The sequence below is a fragment of the Urocampus carinirostris genome, chromosome 19 (genome assembly GCF_059441175.1).
Source record: "Urocampus carinirostris isolate Australia breed hairy pipefish chromosome 19, RoL_Ucar_1.0, whole genome shotgun sequence".
NCBI lineage: Eukaryota > Metazoa > Chordata > Actinopteri > Syngnathiformes > Syngnathidae > Urocampus > Urocampus carinirostris.
In genome coordinates, this window is record NC_142367.1 from 1,080,998 (window position 1) to 1,108,437 (window position 27,440).

Below are 27,440 nucleotides of genomic sequence, written 5' to 3' on the forward strand. Positions count from 1 at the left end.
TGGAGTTTGCATGTTCTCCCCGTGCTTGTGCGGGTTTCTTTATATATATATATATATATAAAATCGATTATCTGCACCACTTATCCTCAGTAGGGTCGCTGGGGTGCTACTGCAGCCCATCCCAGCCGTCTTCGTGTTGTGGGCGGGGAACACAATGAACACCTGAGAAAGGGCACACAATGACAGACAACCCATTCGCTCATTCATACCTAGGGACAATTTGGACCGGTCAATTAAACGGACATGCATGTTTTTGGAATGTAGATAGATAGATAGATAGATACTTTATTCATCCCCGGAGTGCCCGGAGAAAACTTACGCACATAACCTCAGAACTGTGCTGTCAACACGCTACCCACTCACCCACCGTGCCCCCTATATATATATATACTGGACTGTCTCAGAAAATTAGAATATTGTGATAAAGTTCTTTATTTTCTGTAATGCAATTAAAAAAACAAAAATGTCATACATTCTGGATTCATTACACATCAACTGAACTATTTCAAGCCTTTTATTATTTGAATATTGCTGATTTTGGCTTACAGCTGAAAAAAACTCAAAAATCCTATCTCAAAATATTAGAATACTTCCTCAGACCAAGTAAAAAAATAATTTTATAACAGCAAAACTAAATCAAACATTTGAAAATGTCCATTGATGCACTCAGTACTTGGTTGGGAATCCTTTTGCACGGATTACTGCATCAATCCGGCGTGCCATGGAGGCAATCAGCCTGTGGCATTGCTGAGATGTTATTGATGCCCAGGATGCTTCGATAGCAGCCTTCAGCTCATTTGCATTTGTAGGTCTGGTGTCTTTCATCTTCTTCTTAACTATACCCCACAAATTCTCGATGGGGTTCAGGTCAGGGGAATTAGCAGGCCAATGATGCCATGGTCAGTGCACCAGTTACTGGTGGTTTTGGCACTGTGGGCAGGTGCCAGATCATGCTGGAAAATGAAATCCTCATCTCCATAGAGCTTTTCAGCAGATGGAAGCATGTAGTGCTCTAAAATCTCTTGGTACACAGTTGCATTTACTCTGGACTTGATGAAACACAGTGGACCAACACCAGCAGCTGACATGGCTCCCCAAACCATTGCTGACTGTGGGAACTTCACACTGGATTTCAAGCAACTTTTTGCTCCTCTCCAGCCTTTCTCCAGACTCTGGCGCCTTGACTTCCAAATGAAATGCAAAACTTGCTTTCGTCTGAAAAGAGGACTTTGGACCACTCTGCAACTGTCCTGTGCTTCTTCTCCATAGCCCAAGTCAGACGCTTCTTCCGTTGTCTTGAGTTCAGAAGTGGCTTGACCATGGGAATACGGCTATTGTAGCCCATTTACCGGACACGTCTGTGAACTGTGGCTTTTGATACCTGGACTCCAGCTTCAGCCCACTGTCTTTGAAGCTCCCCCAAATTCTGGAAGCGGCTCTTCTTCACAATTTTGTTAAGGCTGCGGTCATCTCTCTTGGTTGTGCAGCGTTTCCGGCCACATTTTTGCCTTCCAACAGACTTTTTGTGGATATGCTTTGAAACTGCACTCTGTGAACAGCCTGCTCTTTGAGAAATTTCTTTTGGTGTCTTACCCTCCTGATGGAGGGTATCAATGATGGTCCTCTGGACAGCAGTCAGATCAGATTGTGATTTAGTTTACTGAACCAAGCTGAGTGTTTTTAAGGCTCAGGAAACCCTCGCAAGGTGTTTCGAGTTAATTAGATGATTCAGGTGATTAGTTGAATAGCCTACTTGTATACTTTTTCATGATATTCTAATATTTTGAGATAGGATTTTTGAGTTTTCTTAAGCTGTAAGCCAAATTCAGCAATATTAAAATAATAAAAGGCTTGAAATAGTTCAGTTGATGTGTAATGAATCCAGAATGTATGACATTTTTGTTTTTTTAATTGCATTACAGAAAATAAAGAACTTTATCACAATATTCTAATTTTCTGAGACAGTCCAGTATATATATATATATATATATATATATATATATATATATATATTACAGTGGAACCTCGGTTCTCGACCATAATCCGTTCCAGAACCCTGTTCGAAAACCGACTTCGGCGATCACCAAAAATCGTTTTTCCCATTAAAAGTAATGTAAAATCGTTTTAATCCGTTCCAACACCCTGAATGTTTACCATGACCGTAAACATGAAGCTAACCCAGGCTAATCGTGCGTTCGCGTTAGCGTAAGCGTAATCTTCCGTACGAAAGATTACGCTAACATGAACGTGTAAAAATAAAAAAAAGGATTATGAATAGGATTTCTTACCTTTGTGGTGGACGGTGGGGAGAGAAAAATCAACAAGTTTTTCAACCTCTTCCAAAACTTGCGTCAGTTGCTTGCTTATAGCGTTAACTTCCTAAGCCGCATCACTCGATTTCACAGCTATTGTACTGATAGTAAATTTAGCCATGCTGTATTCACTAGCAAGATCGGATATTCGTACACCTCTTTCATATTTAGCTATTATGTCTTTCTTAAAGGCAATAGTTGGACGAACAACCTGTTTTTTTTTCACCTGTCCTGCTTGCACCGACTTTCTTCGGAGGCATAATTTGGGGCTAAAACACCCGTATGCCGCTCAGCATCGCACCCTTGCGTACCGGCGTTCGAGCTCCGATTTTTTGACCGAACAGCGAAGCAAGAATTCCTCGAAATCCCACTGTATCTCTCTCTCTCTCTCTCTCTATATATATATATATATATATATATATATAGAGAGAGAGAGAGAGAGAGAGAGAGAGAGAGAGAGAGAGAGAGAGAGAGAGAGAGAGAGAGAGACAGAGAGAGAGAGAGAGAGAAAATGATAGAATGATTTATATTTTTTTCATTTTTGCTGCTAAATGCACTTGTTGTTGCACTTATTGTAATTTCAATTAATTGTTAAAATCCACAATTCTTTTTCATTACATTCTTGTTCTTAATTATAATAACTTAGGCCAGTTTTCCCAAGCACTACAATTTAATTTTTATTTTGCCTATTTATTGACACGCTTTTCCCTTTTTTCTATTTAGAGTCTATATTACATTTTTTACCCTGGAGTGGTATGTCTAATTTTGATGCATGCAATGTATCACAACGTTGGTATCGACGGCAATAAACACAATTCCATTGTATTATTTTCTGAGGGTTTCCCTGTTGTTCTTGCAATTTCAAAATCTGTTGATGTCTTCTCTCCTAATGTTGACTGTCTACTAAACTTTAAACATACTAGTAGATGCTCCTAAAAGCAAAATTCTCATAATCCACTATTTTGTTCAAAGCAGTGTTTTTTCTCTGACAAGGAGCATGTCAATTTGTCGGACTGTCATGCTTTTGTCCTCAATTCCCAAGATTATCGGAATTTCAATAAAGAAGGTTGGACACACAGTTAGATTGTTTTTTTTAAATTTTCTCAAATCCACAATTAAATGTACAAAACGTTTTTTGGGATACAAAACGATACACGCACATATACACCCACCCAGATACAAAGGAGAGATGTACAGTAGGTATCAACCGATATGGGGTTTTCAGTGCCAATTCCGATACTGATTAAAAGTGTTAAGAGGAAGCCGATAACCGATAATTTGAGCATATATTTATTAGCTGTAGCATCTTAATAAATGGTGTAAGATTTGTTATAATGCAACAAGAAAGAAAGAATGTTTGTAGAAAATTCAAATAAAACTTTAATAGCGCTCTGAAACATTTAGCAGGAAATACATTAAAATTTTAACACAACTATTATGACTAATCTTTCACTTAAAGCAAAAACAAACAGTGCAGGAAATAAAATTAGGCTTAGCAAGTTGCTAGTTGTAGAAGGGTACATAAAAACTTAAATAGCCTCATGTTATTTTTTTTTTTTTCCAAAAATAAATAAAAATGTCAATACAACCAACACGGCTTAAAATAAAAAGTGCATCAAAATTTCAATGAAGCTGGCGAAGTGAAAAGTGTGGCCACTCCTGTTTTAGAGCAAGCTTGACAGACTAATGTTATGGTAACAGCTAATGACTTCCACTTTAGCATACTTTTTAAGCTCTCTCCCAATCAAAAACACACACGCTTGTTTGACTAACTAATGTTATGATAAGAGTAAATATATCAGTCTCCACATAAACTAAAACAAGTTAACTGCACTTTGTACGCTATTCACAAACACTATTTTCTATCATGGACACAGGCATGTCGAGATGAGTTAGCTGAGGCAGCAAGACGAAGAAAAAGCCAGGGATTGACGGGGAGGGAGGGACTCTGTCCAAGGCAGTCCCACTCCTCTTCTACCACCACGAGAAGGCTCTTTACACCAGGCCAGATGCTGCAAGACAGCACACACAAAACATTTTGACAAAAAGTTGTGCAGGAGCCCGTCAGGCTTCCAACATGAAGAGACTTAAGCATTTTTTTTAACAATGCCAAACTTTCTTTCATTGACTATAATTGCAATCATATGAAATCACTTGACAAAGATAAATGACTTAAAATCTTCAAAGCTTTTAAAGATGACTCCGCTCACCACCATTTAGTAGTGGCGGGCAGATCAATCCAAATATTGATACAATTGATCCTAACAAAGTAAATGAATAGGATTGATATATACAGTGTCTGAAACTCGTGACAAAAAGTTAGCGGACACCAGGGCAGACAACTCTGAAAAGTTGCCTGCCCAGCCATGAGGTTGCCTGCCCCATTTTTCACAACTTGAAATGCAAGACGATGACTAATCACAAAAATAGCCATTGTTGCAAAGTATTAAGGATCGATAATCAGAATATATGACAGAACAACACTTTAAATTTAAGTTTATTATAAATCTACTTATAACATTCATTGCATGTATATGACATCGCTGTTTTCCATCTGCCATCACTATGTACCTGTATTTACTCATCTTCATTCATGCAATGTTTGCGTTGTGTTGTCTGCTACAAGCCAGGTGAACTCCTCTTCCACGATGCTTTTAATGTACTTTTACGTTTTGTAGCGTCATCAATTTTGTGAGCTTTTTTAAATCTTTCTTCTGGGGCTGAAGTTTTGGCTCGATTCCTAAGCACTTATCCATTTTTCTTGTGTTCTCTGTGCGTCTACTTTGGAAAATGATAAGCAAATGGGCGACCTTATAACGCTCGGGAAAGTCCGGAACCACGAAGTTATTCGATGCAGTGTTTTGATCCGCTGCCGAGTCTGCAAATTTCCAAATGAACCGAAATTTCCAAACCAAACGAAGATTTTGAAATTGGAGTAAAGCAAACGTTTGATTTTTTTGAAAAAATAATTTCCTTTTTTTTCTGAAAAAAGTGGTCAGCCAGAGGCGATTTGTAAGTTGTATGCCCGACGTAAAAGATATACGCGTCCAGGCAGACGTTATCTCTGACACTGATATATAGCTCCTCCCCCAATTCATCAAAGCACCAGTTCTCTGCGCAGATAGCCCAGCCCCCTCTCTCTCTCACCCAGCGCCCTTGAGTGAGTGACTGACATGCACAATTTAGGCCCTGTTTCTAACTAGCCAGTAGCTGGCGTGCGTCCCAAGTCGCTGCCGACACCCTCACAAGCATCCGCTTTGCGATGAAAAGTCAAAAAATAAAGGTCGTATTGTATTGTAAGTCGCAGTGTTTAAAATGTAGGAAAAAGTAGCAGCCTGTAGTCAGGAATTTAAGGATCCAATGCAAAATCCAACACTGCATTCCTTATAACTCAGAAGTCAAATTAAACGGGTAAGAGCACAATGTTGTCAAAAGCATTCTTCTTGTAACAAAGTCGAATAGAATAGAATAGAATAGAATATACCTTTATTGTCATTGTTACAAAATGGGTTAACATATTGTGACAATGAAATTGGGCATGACACTCCAGTTTTACACATTCACAGTGAGGTATGAGCTAAGAAGATAAAGGAACAGAGAAGATAAGGTTATAAAACAAGGGGGATAAGGCTATAGTTATAATTTACATGGTATTTACACAAGAAATGTCGGCATGTGGGATGTTACATACAGTGTTATCGTGATACCGTTGGTATCGTAAGGGTTGTGCAATATTGCATTTGGTGCAAAGTCATTATAGTGCAAAAAAATAGTCAGCATATGCATTGGTGCAAACATAGACATCATAGTGCAGAAAAAGGAAATGGTCAGACATTGTGCAAGGTGAGCAGTAAGCGTAGTGCAGTCGACATGTGCAAGAACATAGACATGTGAGTACCATTATATTCGTATGAGGTAGTGTTGGCACGAGTTTTCAGTTTTTTTGTGCGGTGTCTGTTTTGAGCAGTGAACAAACATAGTGCAGTCAGCATGTACGTGAGTATCATTTTACATTCGTGTGAGGTAGTTTTTTGCAACAGTTTTCAGTTTTTTGTGCGGTGTCTGTTTAGGGTGGTAATGGCTGTCTCTGAGTGTTTGTTTTTGCTTTGTGTGACCTGTAGCGCTTGCCGGAAGGCAGCAGGTCAAAGAGGTGTTTTTATTAGGTGATGCTTTTGTCAGTTTATATTTTAAATAACACTTGGGGATACTGTTTTTGGTTGCTAAGGCCCAAAGATGGCTGCTTTTAGTATCAAAACAGCGAGAGGAGAGGATGCTTTTGTGGTTCACATTTGCACAGAAATCAAATTGAAACTGCATTAATTTGGCGGCATTAGCTCAGGAGGTAGAGCGCTCGTCTTGATCAAGAAATTTCAGGTTTGATTCCCGGCTCCTCCGTGTTATATGTCGAAGTGTCCTTGGGCAAGACACTGAATTCCTAATGCCCCCAATAAGCAGGTAGGCACCTTGCATGGCTGACTCCTGATTGGTGTGTGAGTGTGTTTGTGAATGGGTAAGTGTAAAGTCCCATTTTTTTCTGAATCCTCAAAATTACCTTTTATTGCATTTCATTAATTTGATCAAATGAATTAAACATATTATGATTCATTTCTAATGCAGTGTTTTAATGCAGGGTTGACCCTTTTTAAACCAAGGCCCACTTTTATTTATAAAAAAGTTCCGAGGCACACCGTCCGTCGAAAAAATTTGAAAATGAAGTTATGTCAAATATTACACTGTACTACCTCGTAAGCAGATACTTAGTATATAAAAAGGAGAAAATAATACTTAAAATAAAAAAGAATGATGTGCTTTATTTATGTTTTCATTTTTTACAGTGCAATCTTAAACCGCTTGGTTAAACAAATTATTAAATGTAATGTGCTACCTCATGAGCATATAATTAATATATAAAAAGTTTATAAAAATCTACAGCCACCTACGGATATGGACGACTATTACAGTAATTCATTCAAATACTGAATAATGGCCTGATTTTTGGGAAAGATAAAATTGGGCAAATTCCAGAAGTACACTAAACAAGGTCTCCCTGCACACTAGTGTGCCCCGGCACACTGGTTGAAAAACACTGTTCTAATGAGGTATAACTTGAGAGTACTCACATGATACATCATTCTAAACAGGATGCGTTTCATTAAACATAGTCATTTCTTTTAATGGTACGCTTAAGTAGCTTATATAAATACACACGGCACATGTTGCATTCATTATTAGGCTTATATAAAGCTTTTATTTTTTAGCAGCCCCAGACAAATGAATTACTTGTTATCTTTGTTTAATATGGCTCTTTCAACATTTTGGGTTACTGACCCCTGGTCTAGGCCCCAAGTTTGTAAAAAAAGAGTGAGCTCACCTTGCAGTCCGGCGCTGATGCCGCAGTTGTTGGGTGGCGTGGAGGACGCGGGCCTCAGTACAGGAGCAAAGGCGCTCTTGGCCTTGATACTTGCAGAGAAGGCAAAGACGCCATGTGCGGAGTTACAGTTGGACGTCGCCGTGGCAGGACTGGTCGCAACGACTGAAAGAACAAAGAGACAAACGTGACGGACGGAGGGAGCAGAGGGGGCCGGTGGGCAGGCGGAGGCTCACTGCCATAGGGCGAGTTGCCGGCAGATCCGTTGAGGAAGTTTGGTGAAGACACCAACCCTAGGTTGGGGGCGCTGGTGTAGGGGCTGACGCAATTGCTGTCACCGCAATTACTCTGCTGCGGGGCGACGCTGGAGGTATACCCTCGGGGAGACGGCTGGCCGCCACCTGCCCGAGCGTATCCACCTGCCGGGTGAAGCAGAAGAGGAGCGGCTCAGCGTAGGTGTCCAATGTCACAAAAACAGATTTCTTTAGAAGACGAGATAGGACACGCCCCTTAAAGCTGCGTTCCAACTGGAGGTCTAAACTAGTCGGGTCAAATTATCAGAATCTCCCAGTGTACCACAGAGTCCCGGAAAGCGGGAATAACCTTTCATTGTTAAAAGTTTTTTTCCTCTCTATTTTTTGGAAGATTCAATCTGGTTGAGAGATTCAGTCGCTCCAGGGCCTCATGGTGGCTGACATTGAATATATTTTTTTTTAAAAAAGGCTGCACTCACTCACTTTGATTTACAAGGTAGATGTCCAGACAAAAATCTTGGTAACAGTCCTCTTTTCGTCATGATTACTGATGCGAAGCACCTGTGCCCGCTCATTTAGCGCCAACTGCCTCGGACTCTGATTGGCTCCCTGTCACTATTTAAACCCTTGTCTATCTGTCACCTGTTGTCAGTCCGTCTGCAAACCTTAATTTATTCTAGGCGAGCTTTTCGACCCTGATTCACTCCTGTTTTGGCTCCCCTCTGTTTCCCGGCTTCAACACGTTTTTTGATCTTGACCAGGTTTTTTTCTCTCCTGTTCCGGCTACTGACCCGTTTTTTCCGCTCCCGACACCACCATCGCTCGCCACGGGAGTGCCACGTCCGAGTTCAGAGCAACCTGCTCCATGCGCTTAGCGATCACAGGATCGTGTGTGCAATCCTTTTCCTCCTTCTTAATAAAACTAAGAGAAACGTACGCAAGTGGGTCCTGTCTCTGTTCTGGTCCTGACACTTTTAGGATTTCTAGAACCGTTTTATAGTTTTAACGCTTCGTGTTTTAGTTCTTTTATAAATATTTCCATACACAAAGGATTTATAATTTTTTTTTTTAGCCTAGATATGTGAGTTACTATGTACGGTCATGTATATGCTTATATGTGTATAGACGTATTCATATACCTTGATTTCCGAATTAAAACAATAATTTCTTGAAAAAAAGTTACACAAATTAAAAAAAGGCTTAAAATATCCTCTTAATACTGATTTTAAATTATAATTAGGTTTTAATGAGTTTCAAATGTTAATATTTCAATGCAGTTGTTTGTAACTTGTGTATTTTTCATGAATTGCTTTAATAAATTGTTCGTTTTTGATTTTAAAAAGCCTTTTTCTGTTTTTATTTTTTGAAAAAAAAAATTCCGTAATAACAACACGGGCTGACATTGACAAAAAAGGTTACCTGCATGAAAATCAGCTTTAAGATGAGCAAGTTATGTTTAATTTTCAAGGTACATGCGTCACATTAACTGGGAGGTAGACCCGACTGGTATGAAGCAGGCATTCTAGTTAGCAAGCTTTACAGCGTGCCGACGTATCTAGTCTTCTATAGATATCTGTGGTCACAAAGCCCGGCGGCAAAGAGACCCTGCGCACCGTCGTTGGCAAGGGGGCCCAAGACATGGGAGGAATTGGCAGACAGTGAGGTGATCTGGGTGTGGCTGTGCGGGACGCTATACAGAGCTTCTGCCCTGTCGCTGGCTCGCTTGAGGATCAGCTCCTGTATGCAACCACGATGAGTTGTCGTGCATGCCACACCATGTGGGCGGGAAGCTCACCTGGTTGCTGGGAGGCATCCCGTACAATGCCTCCACCATGTCAGCCGCTCGTTTCAGCAGCACTTCCTGTCAATCAGGAAGTGATATCACCTATTTATCACAGGGTCCAGCTGTAAATTGTAGCGTAGGATAAAAGAGAGAGGGGCATGCACATTGAAAAATCAATCAAGTCTATGCCACTCACGCCGGTGGCTGAAAGAGAGGCCTCCTGGAACGCAATCTATGCTTCCACGTCCATGAAAATGCATTGCAGTTTGTCAGTTTGTTTGTGTTTTTTTTTTCTGTCATTAGGAAATTGTCGAACGATGTGCATGGAGTACATGCAAATCTAATGTGAGGTATCCTGAGAGGCTGGGCGATGGGGTGTATTTTTTATCCTTTCCCAAGCAGTATCTAAACAAAGAGAAGTTAGAAAAGGTTCTGCGGTCGACCACAGTTCCAACTTATTGTGGGTAATGTTAATAAAGATGTCTACATCTGTTCTAAGGTAGGTCAACATAGTATTTGAGGATACATATTGTAACTTTGCTGGAGAGAAAGTTTTTTTCTTAAGTTAACATCTATAACGTTAGGCCAAAGCCAGCTAACAGAAGCTTTTGACTGAGTTGTACACTTTGTTTACTGGGAATCCAGTGGCCTCTTATGTGCGTTTTGTGTTTTGGTAATCATACAGGATTGTTAGCTGTTGTCTAAAGGGCTCGTTGTAACGTTAACTTTTGGAGCTTAGCTTCTTTAACTTTACCTATAAATAACTAACGTAATAAATGTTGGCAATGGTATACTGAATCATTCAACATAAATATTGTAGCGCCTAACAAATGCAGAGACACTCCTGGTAACCTACAGATGGTAAAAAGGCTTGTCCTGGGGAAATATGCAGCTTAAGCTTAGACTAGCCGAAGCTGCAAACAAAAAATGTACGGATGTATCACCCTTCAGTGCAGTTGGGTGTGGGAAAGAGATGGGAGCGTGCTGTGTTGCATAGCTCTGCCCACCCCTCCCGCTTACCCAATCAATTTGTTCTCTGTGCTTGGCTAGCATTTGTGGGTAATTAGTTTTTGTGTGGGTTTGTAGTTTGACCATACATTATTTAATGAGCTTCCATATAGAGGATTCTTAGCGATGTATAGCCAAAACATGGTCTGTTGGGGTGAAACCTTGACTGTAAACTGCAGGTAAAACCGTACCGTTTAAATACTTGACCAAACAATTGGCATGACTATAGTTGCTTTGCACCGAGCCTGTAAATTAGCTCACTGGAAAAAGATTGATGCGGAGAAAACTGTACAATCAGAATGTTATCACCGATCCATATACAGCTCGTGAGCCAAAGGTTACCGACCCCCGCACTAGCATATGAATAATGGAAAACACATTTGTGTGTCCAAAAGGCCGAAAGAAATCAAAAGCGTGATTCTTAGGAACGCTTGTCTTCACAAAAGCAATTGACAGCGTGTACAGCAGTGTGTTCGTGTGTGCGTTGATGCCAATCTCATCTCTTGCCACATAAGTGCACTCGCTGATTTTCTGATTTGCCTCTTTGAATTTTGCTGTTTGTCAATGGACTTAGAAAGCGCCTCTAAGAGGTATTTCACCACATTACTTTATGTGGCCCAAGAGGCAATGCTGAGAGAAGCAAATGATAAAAAATAGCATCAAACAACTACTTGAACTTTTACATGTGTGGACTGGATGTCGCCAAAGCCAGGCGTCAATCGCATAGCACTCAATATAGCTGTATTTGCTGAGTATCATTAATCAACCAGAGAACATTTAAGGATCCGGTACCGGTGTTTACTTACTTAAAATAAAACTCAAAGATGCGCTGTTCAAGGGAATACAAATTTCACAAAATTTCTTAAAAAGCACCTGGGTGTTCTTGAGGAAGTTAAAGAAGCTTAAATTCTGGCTGAATTTGCTAGGGAATTAATTTTGCAATTTCGAGCCCTGGTTTTAGTGCACTGAAACATTTTCTTGTGTGCTAAGAAGGTCTGGGTAGTGCGCAATTGCGCAAGCGTGGAGCTCAGAGGGAACAATGCTCGCCTCTGTTTCCCGGCTTCAACACGTTTTTTGATCATGACCACGTTTTTTGCTCTCTTGTCCCAGCTACTGACCTGTTTTTTCCGCTCCCGACACCACCATCGCTCGCCACGGAAGTGCCACTTACCCGTTCAGAGCGACCTGCACCCTGCGACCAGCGATCACCGGATTGTGTGTGCAATCCTTTCCCTTCTTCCCAATAAAACTGAGAGAAACGTCCGCAAGTGGGTTCTGTCTCCGTTCTGGTCCTGACACTTTTAGGATTTCTAGAACCGTTTTATAGTTTTAAAGCTTCTTGTTTTAGTTCTTTTATAAATATTTCCATACATAAAGGATTTTTAATTAATTATTTTAGCCTAGATATGTGAATTACTATATACGGTCATGTATACGCTTATTTGTGTATATATGTATTCATATACCTTGATTTCCAAATTAAAACAAGAATTTCTTGAAAAAAAGTTACACAAATTTAGAAAAGGCTTAAAATATCCTCTTAATACTGATTTTGAATTATAAATATGTTTCAATGAGTTTACAAATGTTAATATTTCAATGCAGGCATGGTCTTTGTAAGAGTGTTTTTTTGTTCCATGTTGCTAAAATGAGTCCGGCCTAATGCATAGGTGCTAAACATGTATATGCTGGCGTGTTACCTTGGGAAGCCTCTCAGGGTCCCCGGAGTGCCGAGGGACGACCTTCTGTAACCTCTGGAATCCGTAATCGATGGTAGGCTCGTTCAAAGCTGCCGACGACAAATCAACAAAAGTTGCCGATGTCGGCGGAGACGGCAGCACTGCGGTGACCCCGTTTACCGATGTAGACGAAGCGCCCTGGGGCCCCTTTGCAAAAGTGCTTGGACTTGTAGGACAGAGTGACCTCCACCATTCCAGGGATGTGTCGAGGGGGTATCTGCACGCGAATGGCGTGTGGCGTGATGAGCTACGTAAATTAGCGCCAGTTAACAGTTAGCTTCGCTCGGTGCACGCTTGCTCAGCTTACCTCGCTCCACACCAGCATGCTGCCGAAAACAACCTGGAGGCCGTCGAAGAAGTTCTCCCCGATGAGGATGACGGTGGCCCCACCTGCAGTCCAGCCCTCGCTAGGGCTGATGGCCTTAATGCACGGACATGCCGCTGCAGAACAGCCACCCCCCCAAACACAAAACAAATGAAATGGACAATGTGTAATATTTGACCGCTAGATATAAAAAGAGGTCTAAATTTAGTGGAAGCTAGAGCTCTTGCTGGTGATAGGAATGAGTGGAGAGGTGTTGTGAAAGGATAGTGGAATGTTGGACGGGTTCTAAGGTGCCCTGCCACCTGTATGATGCGGCAGGGTTAAACCAGTGAAAGCTGTCAGGCCCTGCTGCTAAACAGAAGAGTGTGTTGTGTCACCCTGACCCGAATGACATAGCCGCTTTCTTGTGTCCCGTTCCATCTGGAGGGACTGACCAACTTAGGTGCCGAGGTGCCTAACCTGTTTGGGTGTTTGGGTATTTGGGTTGGCCATGGTCCAAAAATGTTTGTGTGTATTTTTGCTATATTTTCCCCTTTTATTTTCTTTGTTATTGTATGTGTTTGTCTTGCTGTCGGTCACCCCTCTTGAGGGATATGACCAAGGTAGGTAGGTAGGTAGGTAGGTAGGTAGGTAGGTAGGTAGGTAGGTAGGTAGGTCGGTCGGTCGGTCGGTCGGTCGGTCGGTCGGTCGGTAGGTCGGTCGGTCGGTCGGTAGGTAGATATCAGAATATTGCTGGTGTCACCAACGTTTTTAAAGCTTAGAGCTACTTTGGTTTGAGTTTTTACCATTAAATGAGGCTTCTCCTCAAGACTACGTGAGCAGCCATGTAGCACGCTCTTCGAAGAAGGGTGGCGGTGTCGCTCCAATTTCTGAAAAAACCCTCAAATTTACTCCTCGTACCTCTAATAATCATAAGGCGTTCGAGGCTCTTATTATGCGCCCCTCTCTATTGTCAATTTATGTAGTAACTATTTATCAAGCACCACGGCCATACGCAGCTTTCCTAGATGAATTCTCTGAACTTTTGTCTGACCTAGTAACCTGTGCAGACAAAATAATAATTATGGGGGACTTTAACATTCATATGAACTCCCCACTCAGTTCACTTACTGTTGCGTTTCGGTCTCTTATTGATACAATTGGTTTGAATCAACTGGTTGATTTGCCAACTCATAAAGATGGAAACACGCTAGACTTGGTTCTGACTCGAGGAGTATCAACCTCAAACATGACGGTGTTACCGTGTACTACCGTTATTTCTGATCATTATTTACTCATATTCGGGGTGCTAGCTAAATGTAGTACTAAAAAAGCTGAAGGACTTAGCGGACGCAATATAAGCACTGGCCCAGTTTCTGAGCTCTCTGATCTTCTTTCAGGAGCAGTGGCGTCCTTTCATTCATACAAAGGCTCTATCGACTCACTCATGAATAAGTTTAATGCTACCCTGACTAGTGTCCTGGATTCAGCAGGGCCCAAACGGCTTAAATCCCGACCTAAAAGACGCACGCCTTGGTTTACTGGTGAAACTAGATCCCTTAAACAAGAATGCAGGAAATCTGAAAGAAAATGGTGCTACCAAACTTGAGGTTTTCCAACAAACCTGGTGTGACAGCTTGTTAAAGTATAAAGCGGCCCTTGCCTCTGCAAAATCAGCCTACATTTCGAGGGTGATTGCGTCACAATAGAACAACCCCAAAATCCTTTTCGACACTGTGGCATCGCTTACAAGGCAACAGATTATCCCAGATAGTTCTACCCATTCAGCCCATGACTTTATTGTCTTCTTTAATAAGAAGATTCAATGCATACAGGAAGAATTTTCTAAAGACAGTGTTAATACATCACATATTGAAGGGCTGAAATCTATAGATGCACGACATGGTGGCTGTCCAGGGAATTTGTCCCGATTTAGTGAACTATCACTCAATAATCTTAAACCGGTGGTGAATACGGCTAAACCGACGACTTGCCTGTTCGACCTGCTTCCGGGTTCGCTTAGTAAAGGTCTTTTTGGGGTCCTTGGACCTTCAGTTCTAAATATTATAAACATATCACTCTCCTCAGGTGTAGTTCCAGTGGCTTTTAAGTCCGCTGTTATTAAACCTACACTGAAACGACCCAACCTTGATCCACAAAGCTTATGTAATTATAGACCTGTGTCAAACCTACCATTTATTTCTAAAGTATTTGAAAAAGTAGTGGCACAGCAACTGAATGATTTCATATCCGAGAACAATCTTTTTGAATCAATGCAATCAGGAGTCAGGGCTAACCACTCTACTGAGACAGATCTGATCAAGGTAACCAATGATCTCTTACTGCCAATGTTCCCTCTAATTTTCCATGGGTCTGAGCGTTAACACAAAGTCGGTGAGCAACGCTTGAAACAACAGTGAGCAACCATAATCCCAAGTGTGGCAAGATAATTAATTATCAAACATGTCCAAAACTTCAAGTTACATTTTGCTGAGTTTCCGGCAATGCAAAATTATTTTTCTCTTTTGATTGAATTGACTCATGTACTATTGCAAAGGTTGTACAGCCTACAAACGTTGTTTGTTCTTACAATTCTTTCACAAGATATCCATTTCTTTTTATTTCCTGATATATTTTGTCGCATAGTATTAACATTTTTGGGGGCTTATTTAATCGGTTCTAAGATACAGAACTGTACTTAATCAAATTTTTAGTAGAGGTACAATGTTGGCAACAAGATTCACTTGATATAATTGGAAATTATTTGAATGCAACACAAACTTTTTCTTCTTTTTTCCGTGTTTTTTTTCCTACTTTTTTTTTAAATTCCTTTAAAAAAATTCTCATTGTGTTTATTTTTTCCGAGCTGTTACTTTTTTCTTTTTGTTCTCTATTTACTTTTTTCCTACATTTCTTTCTTTACTTTTTTTCTGGCTTTTTTCTAAATGTTTCCTTCTTTTTTTCTCTTCCTTTTGTTTCTTTTTTTCTCAGCTTTTAACTACTTTTTCATTTTGGTATTTTTTTCTTTTTTGTTCTATTCCCCCTTCCTTTAAGTCATTTTGTGCTCAATTTTACACAATAGTTGGTAGTGTTGGGATTAAAGAAGCAAAAACAACCTGAAGAGCCATTTAGGACCCTTGTGCGCTGAGAATGTGCGAACAGTGCGCAATTGCGCACACGCGCACCTTAGAGGGAACACTGACTCTGGCGCTTCATCACTTTTGCTGCTTCTGGACCTTAGTGCTGCTTTTGACACAGTGGATCATAATATCTTACTAGAACGGTTGGAAAAATGGATTGGTCTCTCAGGAACCGTCCATCTGAACCCTTTAGTGTTACCTGTGGTGTTCCACAGGGTTCAGTACTTGGCCCCCTTCTTTTCAGCATTTATATGCTTCCATTAGGTGATGTTATTCGCAAGTATAATATTAGTTTCCACTGCTACGCATATGACACTCAACTATATCTTCCGTTGGAGGAATCTGTCTCACTGAATTGTGGAAATTTGGACCCCTGCCTCACTGAGATAAAAGAGTGGATGTCACTCAATTTCTTGCGTCTTAACTCTGAAAAGACCGAAATGTTAGTTATTGGTCCATCTAAATGCCGTGACTTATTCTCAAAAACTGCTGAGACTCTTTGTGATTAAGGGCTATACAAAAAAAAAATGACTTGACTTGACTTGACTTGACCCTTTAGCCCAACAGATGCTCAAAGTAACCAAACCACTTAACGTTTTTGACATATTGCCATCTTTAAACCTTAGAATTGATTGATGAAAAAACACAAAATATTTTTTAAGACTCGACAAACAGTGAGACACAATCGTGAAAGAAACTAAACTTATTCAACATTTTATATTGTGGTAACAAATAAAAACGTTTATAAAGTAGGCATTGGGAAACTAATGGCCCCCTTTTGCTGCGATCACAGCCACAAGTCTTTCTGTCTATCCGTGTATACGTTTTGCACATCTTGAGACAGAAATATCGGTCCATTCTTCATTACAAAACATCTCCTAAAGATTTGATGGTCTTGGACCTGCCTGGTGTGTTCTTTGGTCTTCATAATGCTGTCCATTCTCCAGAACTCCAATCCCATCAAAGAGCACGTGTAAGGGAAATTATGGTTTAAATATACCATTTATACTCTAGTATTTTTATATACTCTTATACGTTTGTACTCTTATATCTTTATTTTTATAGTATACTTAATAAGTGTGTTTTTTTATGATTTCACTAGGTGTTCAGAGGCAAGCACCGCCAAGGTCAAAAGATGGCTTTGCCTCCCACATTCCATTCTTCTTACAGAAACCCACTGTGCTTACAAAGTTTTACCATCCCTATTGCTCATTTATTATACTGGAGTCAGTTGGCCGAGCTGAGAAAAAAGGGGGCCAATATTTTAAAAGCACTATAGCAGGGATCGCGCCCTGTGTATAGCTCCGCCTGTTCCTACCTCTCACCTGATCCAATTGCTGTAGATGTCTTGCTAGATCCTCTGGGTAAAACGTTTGTTTTAGGTTAAAGTTTGTTTTATGGCTTTTCAATGAGATTCCATATAAAGGATTATTTTGCGATTTACAGCCAAAACTGGGTTTGTTGGTGTGACACTTGACTGTAAACCATAGTTAAAAATGATCTTCCAAATATACTGGACATAACCACTTGCAGATGAGTTATATTTTGGCTTTACATGTGCTGCAATCACGTTTGCATGGTGCAGATCAATGAAACACTACTCAAGAAATATATATTATCTCCTGGGCTACATAAATGCAGTAACATTTTCACCTACCCTCGGACGGGTCCAGTCTCCGAGCCCGCCGTCCGTGCTTGGAGTTGTTGTGCACAAACATGTTATCTGACACGGCCAGAACATGACCGTCCACGTTGGCCGTGGTGGACACCGCTACCTGCGGACACACACCGCCATCATTTGGGCAAGGGTGGGGACGGAAGGCGGTGAAATCCAGGAAGGCGTGTAAATGAAAAGGTAAAGCCTGCTGATCTGCTGCGGGAAGTCACCTGGAAGCGCCTCATGTCTCGCGGGTTACCAGCATTTTTCAGGCAGTTTTGGTTGCACTTGAGGAAAAACTTTAGGAAGAATCTGCAAACGAAATTAGTACCACACAGGCTGGAATTTTAAAATCAATTAATTGACATTCAAAGTGCTATGTAAAACATTCAGTGTACAAAAATGAAATAAAATTCCCTTTTTTCCTCCCCGTCACACTAAATTTTCCTAATTATATATGCATTGTTAAAGGTGTGGTGTACAGTTTGAGGTGTCATTAAAAAAAATAGATATATACACTATATATACACACGCACACACACATATATATTATACATTATATATTATATGTATATATATATATATATATATATATATATATATATATATATATATATATGTATATATGAATATATGTATATATGTATTATATATATATTCTTTATTATGTGTAAACTATGCCCATGTCATGATTACTGATGTGAAGCATCTGTGCCTGCTCGTTTGGCGCCAACTGCCTCGGATTCTGATTGGCTCCCTGTCACTATTTAAACTCACTCCTATCTGTCCTCTGTGGTCAGTCCATCTGCGAACCTCAGTTTACTCTAGGCAAGGTTTTCGACCCTGACTCACTCCTGTTTTGGCTCCTGTCTGTTTCCCGGCTTCAACCCGTTTTTCGATCTTGACCACGTCTACTCTCCTCTCCTGGTTTTTGACTCGTTGCTGATCTCGACCACGTTTTTTGCTCTACTGACCTGTTTTTCCGCTCCCGACACCACCATCGCTCGCCACAGAAGTGCCACTTCCGCATTCAGAGCGACCTGCTCCCCGTGACCAGCGTCCAGCGATCACCGGATCGTGTGTGCAATCCTTTCCCTTCTTCCCAATAAAACTGAGAGAAACATACGCAAGTGGGTCCTGTCTCTGTTCTGGTCGTAACAGCCCAACTGACTTCCAAGAGCCTTTATATATATTTACTTTCCTCTGCGCCTAATTAATTTTTTTCTGGTCAGAACAAGACACAGTTCCCTCCCGTTTTAATGAATAGCATGGCAGCCTGGCTTACCCTGAGTTCTTTAGCCCGCGACTTCAAAGGCCTGAGCATGGCCAAAAAGACAAAATGTATATAGAGTGTCTTGCCTGGGCTAGTTCACAAGATGTCAAGATGGCACAATCCAAGAAATATGAAGGCCTCACAGATGCTTCCACAGGTTGATTCACATATTTTCTTCTATTTATTTTCTTTTGAGGCAAATTTTAAAGGTGTGGTGCATCGTTTGAGGTGTCCTTAGAATATTTAAAATTAAACATTTTCTCTATTAAGTGTTACAATGACCAACTGAGTTCAAAGAGCATTTATATTTATCTTCCCAATGCGTCTATCTGCTTTTATCTTACTTTTATCATTGGTATTCCGGTCACAAAGTGCATTACACTGAAGGGAAGGAGGCTGGGGGGGTTGTTGGAGGACAGAGTTATATCACATGTGGTCATGGTTTTCTTTAATTGTAAGATGAAAATTGTGAAATTAAGAAAAGGACTGTTTCAAACACAGTTCAAATGCCAACCCAAATCCCCAAAACTATGTTTATTGTGGCCCTTAAGAATTTCACATACTTGCACGTGCAACAAAAGGAGCTGCAATGATTATTTCAGCCAGAAGATGACATCTGCAGATACAATATTTTTAAAGTTAAATAGACCACTTTTAAAGTGTTTAAACTCCTCTCGTGTTCTTCCAACAATGGACAGAATAAACGGGACCAGACTGGCCTCCAGTGTTGGTGAAACAACATAGAGTTCATGTAGGTTTTCACTGTCACTCTCACATTTTCATTTTAGAGTAAATGCAACATTGGTCGGAGTAAAGTAAATTTCCAGTGTCGAAAAAATAGACTCTTGAAGGAGCTGTATGGAATTCGGACGTTTTTTACTCCTTGCCCCCATCTCCTGGCCTGCGTCGTCAATGCAGCCAGTCAAGCTCCTTTATGAAGCAAGTGCAGGAACGTAGATTTCTTAAATATGTTTGAATAAACGTTTTTAATCTTTTGGGGGTTTTGATTTGGTGTTTGGACTACACTTGAAACAGGCATTTTCTCACTTCCACTATTTTCAAGCAACACTAACAAATACAAAAAAAAAATAGAATCCGGGGTTTACCATGCCCCCATCTCATCAAATGTGTTCCGCCCGGAACAGATTCGTTAAAGGAGTAAAAAGGAGTATACGTTCACTGGGGTTAACAAAGTCCGCACACCCTTTTAATTGCAAAATTCAAGCATTTTTAAGTATTTTCAAGGCCAAACTTCCAGTTTTTCTATACCATTAATAGAATATCTGGTGTGAATCAATAAATGGACCGAGCACTGCAGGCAGGAAAAAGAACCAGAAAACTCCAAACCTTAACAGCTGCTGAATGGGGCATAGAGAACGAAACTGGGTTTCTGTGCACCATTGTATTAATGTTTGCTGCTCTCTCAATTTGTTTTGTTTTGTATCAAACATGCCTGTTATCGTCACCATGGAAAGCATTCGATCACAACATCATTTCCTAGTCAAGTCAAGTCATGTTTATTTGTGACACCTTTAATCACAAGGACTTAGCAAAGGGCTGTACAGACAACAGACTACAGACTATTATTACACCATATCCCCTGATCTAAAACGTGCCATGAGGGCAAGGGAAAAAACAAAAACCTCAGCATGAGGAAATGAAGAAACCTTGAGAAGTGGTCGCACATGAGGTAATTCCCCCTCCAGTATGACTAGGCTACAATAGTTGTCACAAGGGCATCAACAGACAATACACAGACATCATCAACATGATCATTCATAAACTATAAGTGTGATTTAAGCCTAGCATTAAACAGTTCCACTGAGGTTGCAGATCGAAAAAAACAACAACACAATAATTAAGAAATATAAAAAAATACATTTAAACCATCTTTTAAAAACACATTTAACAGCTTAAAGCTGAATACAAATACTTAAATTAGCTTCAAACAAGATAAAAGTACACTTAGACTACTAATACACCTGATGGGGGCAATGACAAACTACTTCATTTAACAGCTTCCGTCTGCAACATTTTTAAGCCATTTTTATATTTCTCCGTTTAATTCATGGTCTGTTGAGAAACATGGCTAGAATTTCAAGCAATTTCAAGCACTTCACCCAAAATCCAATTATTTTCCTGACCTTGAAAACGCATTAAAATTCAATCGTTTCAGATTTCAAGCACCCTACAAACCCTGTGTTAAATAAACACTGGTTATTTGAATGTGCTTTTTGTGCAAAGGCTGACCTGTCGATAACGACGGGGTCGGACGGTGTCTCGTTTCTGTTCCCGCAGCTCTTCTTCTCGCAGCAGCGGCTGGCGGCCAAAACAAGCAAAACGATGTCTGGGTCAACGATGGCTGGTGAGTGGCAAAAGAAGCGAAGGGGTTTTGCATACCTGCACATGATCTCGTGGGTCAGCAGCACACGACACATCTCAGGATTCTTGTCCTGGCCCTCGTAGATGATGGCCTGCCACACAAACGTCGTACTCTTAGAGCTGTGTTTTTCAACCAGTATGTTGTGGCACACTAGAGTGCCGTGCGAAATTGTCTAGTGTGCCGCAGTAAATTTCCACATTTTTATCTTTTTTGAAAAGCATGCCTTTGTTCAGTATATTTGCTTTTTTCCATTAATCATCCATATCAGTAAATGGCAGCAGACTACAACCTTCTCTTTATATACTATTAAACTAATAAAAGCGCATTACTTTAAAAAAGTAATTACAGTTACTCACTACTTATTTCAAAAACTAACTGAGTTGATAACTGAATTATTCTATATAAACCGGGAAAGTAACTATTTACGTTACTTTAAAAATAAGTCGTACGTCAAAGAATTTGACATTTTCTGTGCAAATACAAAACATCGCAGTGACGTTTTTGACCGGAGTACAATTTGAAGAGATGGGAATTCCGACTATTTTTAGAGAACTTTGTTTTCGTCTCGGCACACTACAAAGAAGCTCTTTTGGGTCCCAAACAGCTCTCTAAGTTGTTTTTGTTGCTTTAGTCCATATATTACCATTCATTATGTAATATTATGAATAACTTAAAAAAGGAGGAAAATAAAGCAAAAATGGCAAAACATGAAGAAAAAGAAAAAAACACACAAAAAGAATAACTCTCATGATTACCGATGTGAATCACCTGTGCCCGCTCATTTGGCGCCAACCGCTGTCTGATTGGCTCCCTGTCCCTATTTAAACCCAGACCTATCACTCTCCTGTTGTCAGTCCGTCTGCGAAACTCTGTTAATAGAAGGCAAGCCTTTTTCGACCCTGACTCCCGCCTGTCTTGATTTTGCTCCCGTATGACCTGTTTTAATCCCGACCACGTCTGCTATCCCGTCCCGGCTTACGACCCATTCTTGATCCCGACTACGTCTACTTGTCCTGGCTTATGACTCGCTTCCGACCCCGACCACGCCCAGTCCCTACCAACCAGTTTTTTCGTCCCCTGACACCGCCACGGAAGATCCACTTCTGTGTTCGGATCACAATCCGAGTGCGAGAGCGACTTGCTTCCCGCGTCCAGCGAACACCGGATTGTGTGCGCAGCCTTTCTCTTTCTGTTAATAAAACTTGTGAGAAATGTAACGCCAATTGTGTCCTGTTTCCGTTCCGGTCCTAGAAATCAAAGTAACTAGAGAGACAGTTTACACAACATTTTTTTGAGAATTTAAACATGAACAATGTGTTTATAACTGAAACTGACATTAGGTGAGAATTATTATTATGAAGGCTCTACAGAAATGATGAAAAACCATAAATGTATTGGATTTTTCTTACTTATATTTGTGACAGAAGTCAACCAAACATGACTGGCGACAAAGCATTTTAGTGCACTTGTGCTACAGTCAGAGTTATTCAATTAAAACTAATTTATCCTGCATACATATCAGTGCATCCTATGGTATAAAGGGGCAGTTAAGCATACAAGAAAAAAAAAAAAAAAAGCTTTAGGCCCATTTTTACACAAATATATTTTATCACGTCACTGCGACTCAAATGACCCATTTGGCAAAATTAGTGATCAAGCGCTCACCTGTTTGCTGACGGAATCAATGAGACGGATGTAAAGGTCCTGTTGCGTTCGCACTCCTGCACACATAGGAGTAGGCAGCGTTTGCACGTTGCTAGCCGAGTATGAAAAGCGGCTTACCGTTGTTGTAGAGCAGCTGCAGCTTGTAGTGGATCCCGTTGTTGGTTTTTTCCCTGGCGGGTTCCTACAAGCTCGCACAAAAACTCAGTCAAGGGGGAATGTGGCTGCAGTAGAGGTAAGATCTTGGACCTAGGGCCAGTCCCCGACCTGAACCCGGCTCGAATTTCGGAGGATTTACACACCATTCGCTTACTTTTTCTCAAGTAATTAGCTATTAGTCCAACATATTCTTTGCAAAAAAAAAAAAGTACTGTATGTCTAACCCTTTTTAGGTTCATTTTTTTTAAAATTCATATTCTTTGACTTTTAAAGAGGTAAGTATTAGTTTCAGGAGCGAGCAGCAGCAAGTCAACTGCAAGAGAGAGAGTGGGAAAGGTGAGAGGAGAGAGAGTGGGAAAGGTGAGATGGCACAACATTCATTTGGACAGGTAACTTAAAATTAGTTTTACCTGGTTATATCAGTATCAGAAATTATTTTCCCCCCATTTTATTAACACTCCACTTATTGAAACATGAATATTTTGTTTGTTTGTTTGTACATGATTCAATTGTTTGTTTGTTTGTACATGATTCAAATTGAATCTTTTCTTCCGGCGCCGTCACGAATGGCAGCCACTCCAGCAGCTCCCGTGTTATTTTCGATTGTTCTCGATTGTTCTCAGCTCAGGGATGCTGCTGGAAATGTGAATATCCCTTCGGGGATGAACAAAGTATCTATCTATCTATCTATCTATCTATCTATCTATCTATCTATCTATCTATCTATCTATCTATCTAGTAAAGGAAATGCTTACCAAACAATCAGTCTCACTCAGAATCACTAATTCCATTGAAATTTGCCTCCTTTGTGTTGGGGAAAAGATGCGCGGCTTCCTCCTTCCACCTCCCTCACGTTAGACGTCATTTCTGCTTCTTGCAAATAGCTTACAAGCTTTTCGCTTCTTGGCCAAATGTTTTACTATTTGCAGCTTGTACTGAATTTTGTTCAGTTTTACTTTTTTTTCGCTGCACTTCGCCGAGTTGCGCACTTCGGCACTCATTTAGGCCCTGCAATTGCAGTGCAGACTTCATTTGAAGGACTCGGCTCCAAGTAAACCCCAAGCTGTGTAGTTCACCGGAAACGCACAGTTTGGCGCTGAAGTACGCACAGCTGGAGTAAAGCTTAGTGTTTACTTTCGCGGCAAATTAAAATTTCCGGTTTATTCCAAGCTAGTTTATCAAATTAAGTTAATCCATCGGATTTTGGCGGGTTCGGGTTTATAAAGCCACGACTCTGGTCGGGTGAGGCTGAAATTTTTAGGCCCAATCTTAGGCTGCAGGTAAGTGTGTGTTGTGTGCAATGTTGGTCGCGTTACTTAAGAAAAGTAACTAGTTACAGTCAGGGGCGATTTTAGGTTCAGAGCTTTATGGGTGCTTGACACACAACCATTATTGCGCATATAACCAAACGTCCTGATTTCAGTATTTTATTTTATAGTTCTAAATTCGGCTTTGAAGCGACTATACACGGTAGGGAGCTTATCTACATTATGGGAATTTCAGCGTTCTCTAATTCTGTGCCCGAGCGGCGCTACCAATACTGTATTCAGTTGTATTTCAGAGGTAAAGATAAACATCTCGAGATAATGTTCTAAGAGACTCAGAGTATACGACTGTAACAAAATAACTATAGATCTACAAATGAAAACAGATTTGCAGCTGAAAAAATGGTCTTTATTGTCATTATACAAAATGACAACGAAATTGGAGGGCTATTCCTTTCAGTGTAAGAAAGCTATTTAGAGAGAGGCTGGCTAGCTACATGCTAGCATCGGGTAACCGAGACTTCTGCAAGGTCTTTGTGATGATTGAAATATGATTAAAAGCAATTTTTCGCGAGTAATAGCTCCAAGTCGTCCGTTTCATGGGAAATGGATTTGGCGTTGATGACTAGCCATGTTCGGCAGTGGTGGCTTAAGAGTTTTTAGTGTAGCTGTTAGCTCTCCCTTTAGACGCCGCCCAAGTTTAATCCAGGCAGCACCGGCTGTTTGACTGAGAGCTCACACTAGCCTATCAAAGTTGTGCACACACATTTGCAAACTTTGCCTCGCCTTTATTGGCTGGTGCCATTAAAACTTGCTTCTTCTTAGACGGCGCTGTTAAATCACGAAAAGTGACAATTCTTTTTGGCTAATCAGTACATGAATTAAAAACGGGAACTGTTAATCCTTAAAAAAAAAACAGTGCTTTGCAGATACACAGTTGCAGTATCTTACATCATGACATCGATTAGTTTTTAGTTTAATCATGCAGCCCTATTTGAGAGGTTTTCCTACTGGACTCAACGTTTAGAAGATACTATAATTCATGGAAAGTAGTAGAGAAACGTAACCAAGTAGTAACGACAGTGGGGTTTCTAAATTATATTAATAAGCTGTTACACTGATTAAAAAGGTATTGGCATGTTCTTTTAAAACGCTGGTTGTGTCTATGTGTGTAGGGGGTACTCGTGCGGATCGTTCTTTTCTCACCTTGTCCTTCTCGACAAAGTCCAGGAATACGCCGCGCTCAATTTCCACGGGGTGCCCTTGCCTGTCGTAAAGCGCCAAGACCAAGTGGAAGAAATTGGATTTCCTCAAGTTGGATGGCGGCTGCTTTTCAAAGTGGGCCCGAGCCAAGCCCATCCCACTGGAGAATACAAACACACACCCAATTAAATTACTTTGGGTGCTTTCTGGAGTTTTGTAGTTTGTTTTGTGGGTTTTCACCATTACATGTCTGAACAGAGAACACACATTGTTTAATGAGCTTCCATTTAAATTATTCTTTAGCGATGTACAGCCAAAATAGGGTGCGTGGGTGTGACACCTTGACTGTAAACTAGAGCTAGGACTGTGCCCTGTATATATTAGACCGAACCCGATTGAGACTTAGCGTTGTCCTGGATATGCACTGATCTTGCATTTAGGAATACAGCAAACAATAGTGCAAGATAGAGCCATACATGGCCTGCGAGCAAGAGGTTCCCCACCCCTGGTTTAAAATAAGGAGATAAGGCATCAAGAAATTTTGAGCTTGTAAGGAAAACAGGGGAAGACTCTAAAAAAAAACAAAAAACCTCTAAGGATGCAAAAGTTCCAATCCATTTAAAACATCCTCTCCTGAGCATTTTCTTTTTTATTAGCTCTCCTAGGTTCCAAAAAGAGGACACACCCCAAAAGGTGTGGTAAATCAAAGACCGCCAACATTGGCCAATAGTGACAATGACGGTGCATAATAGTCAAGAAAACAAACAAGAATGAGGAAAAATATGTTTAAAAAAAGAACAACATTGGCTTCCTATACAATCTTCTTTGCTGGTATCAATTTGTGAAAGCAGAAGCAAAACAAAATACACTCTCTTTCAATAAAATGTGAGTAACGCATGCAATTGAGTCCTGTGTCCGTTCTGGTCTGTGACAGAGCGATCTGACCAAAAGACTCAGCACGCGATTCTTCGAGTGCAGATCAAAGTAACGCGGAGCCTCCTTCCGCCTTGCAGCGTTTACAATGGGCTGAAGGCGCAGTTCAACAAACCACAAGTACACAAGTCCAGAAACAACAACAAATGCTAGATCAGCAACAGGAATGGCTTCAGCGCCACCAAGAAAGGTTAGATGCGCTCCCGGAGATTCTTGCTCGTCAGCTGCACGTATCGGTCCTGTCCGGCTTCTGTCCCAGACCAGAACGGACACAGCACTCAATAGCATGCGTTTCTCAGATTTTATTTAAATAGAGTGATAGTAAGGCCTGCTTGATTGCTTGATCCGAGGACTGGCGGAGAGCGGGAACGAGCAAGACAGGAGTGACACTTCCGTGTCGGAAGAAGACGGCGGGAATGGCAAGTCGTTTGACCAGGGCTGGAGATCAGAGGCGATGTGAAAGTTCGTAATAGTAGCCGTAGGCAGGCGGCAGGCAAAACAGGCGTAGTCAGGTTCAGAAACGGGCCGAAAAAAACGGAAATCAGGCAGGAAACAGGTTTTAACAAGGACGGAGTCGGACGGGAACGCTCACTGAGTGAAACACAACAGCTCATAACAATCTGACAAAGTTTGAACTGAAGTCAGGGGCTTAAGAAGGGTGTGGCCACCAATCAGCTTGTCCGGGTTGTTGGTGCCAATCAAGCCGCCACAGGTGTTCCAAATAGTAATCATGACACAAAACATTTGGACCGCAAATAAGAAATGAATCCCAAGGGCAGTCAAATTTTGTCTCCTCCTCAGAGATGGAGACGTACGGAAAAGAAAGTGTGTCTTTGTCTAAATGAAATCTCTTCCGCCACTAAGATAGAATGTGACACATGCGACGCAATCGGCGAATGGGAACTGCATTTTTACCCAAACAAAAATAACAATGAAGTAATAATAATAATTAACAATATAATAATAATAATATAATATACATTGACAGATAATAAAT

At 40.7% G+C, this 27,440-nt stretch overlaps 1 protein-coding gene across 1 annotated transcript in view; it reads right to left on the reverse strand.

Moving 5' to 3' along the window:
• Positions 1-3,783: 3,783 nt before the first annotated feature.
• Positions 3,784-27,440, reverse strand: part of LOC148346849 (transcription factor COE3-like) — a 27,395-nt gene continuing 3,738 nt past the window's right edge. The window contains exons 3-17 of the mRNA XM_088323031.1: positions 25,514-25,670; positions 23,004-23,067; positions 22,887-22,942; positions 21,239-21,312; positions 21,089-21,157; positions 17,796-17,877; positions 17,566-17,683; positions 12,772-12,905; positions 12,585-12,711; positions 12,426-12,514; positions 9,730-9,795; positions 9,548-9,671; positions 7,917-8,099; positions 7,684-7,845; positions 3,784-4,324 (exon numbers count right to left, since the gene is read on the reverse strand). Of these exons, the coding sequence (XP_088179157.1) occupies positions 4,308-4,324; positions 7,684-7,845; positions 7,917-8,099; positions 9,548-9,671; positions 9,730-9,795; positions 12,426-12,514; positions 12,585-12,711; positions 12,772-12,905; positions 17,566-17,683; positions 17,796-17,877; positions 21,089-21,157; positions 21,239-21,312; positions 22,887-22,942; positions 23,004-23,067; positions 25,514-25,670 (1,522 nt within the window). The 3' untranslated portion in view covers positions 3,784-4,307. The remainder of the gene's footprint in view (positions 4,325-7,683; positions 7,846-7,916; positions 8,100-9,547; positions 9,672-9,729; positions 9,796-12,425; positions 12,515-12,584; positions 12,712-12,771; positions 12,906-17,565; positions 17,684-17,795; positions 17,878-21,088; positions 21,158-21,238; positions 21,313-22,886; positions 22,943-23,003; positions 23,068-25,513; positions 25,671-27,440) is intronic.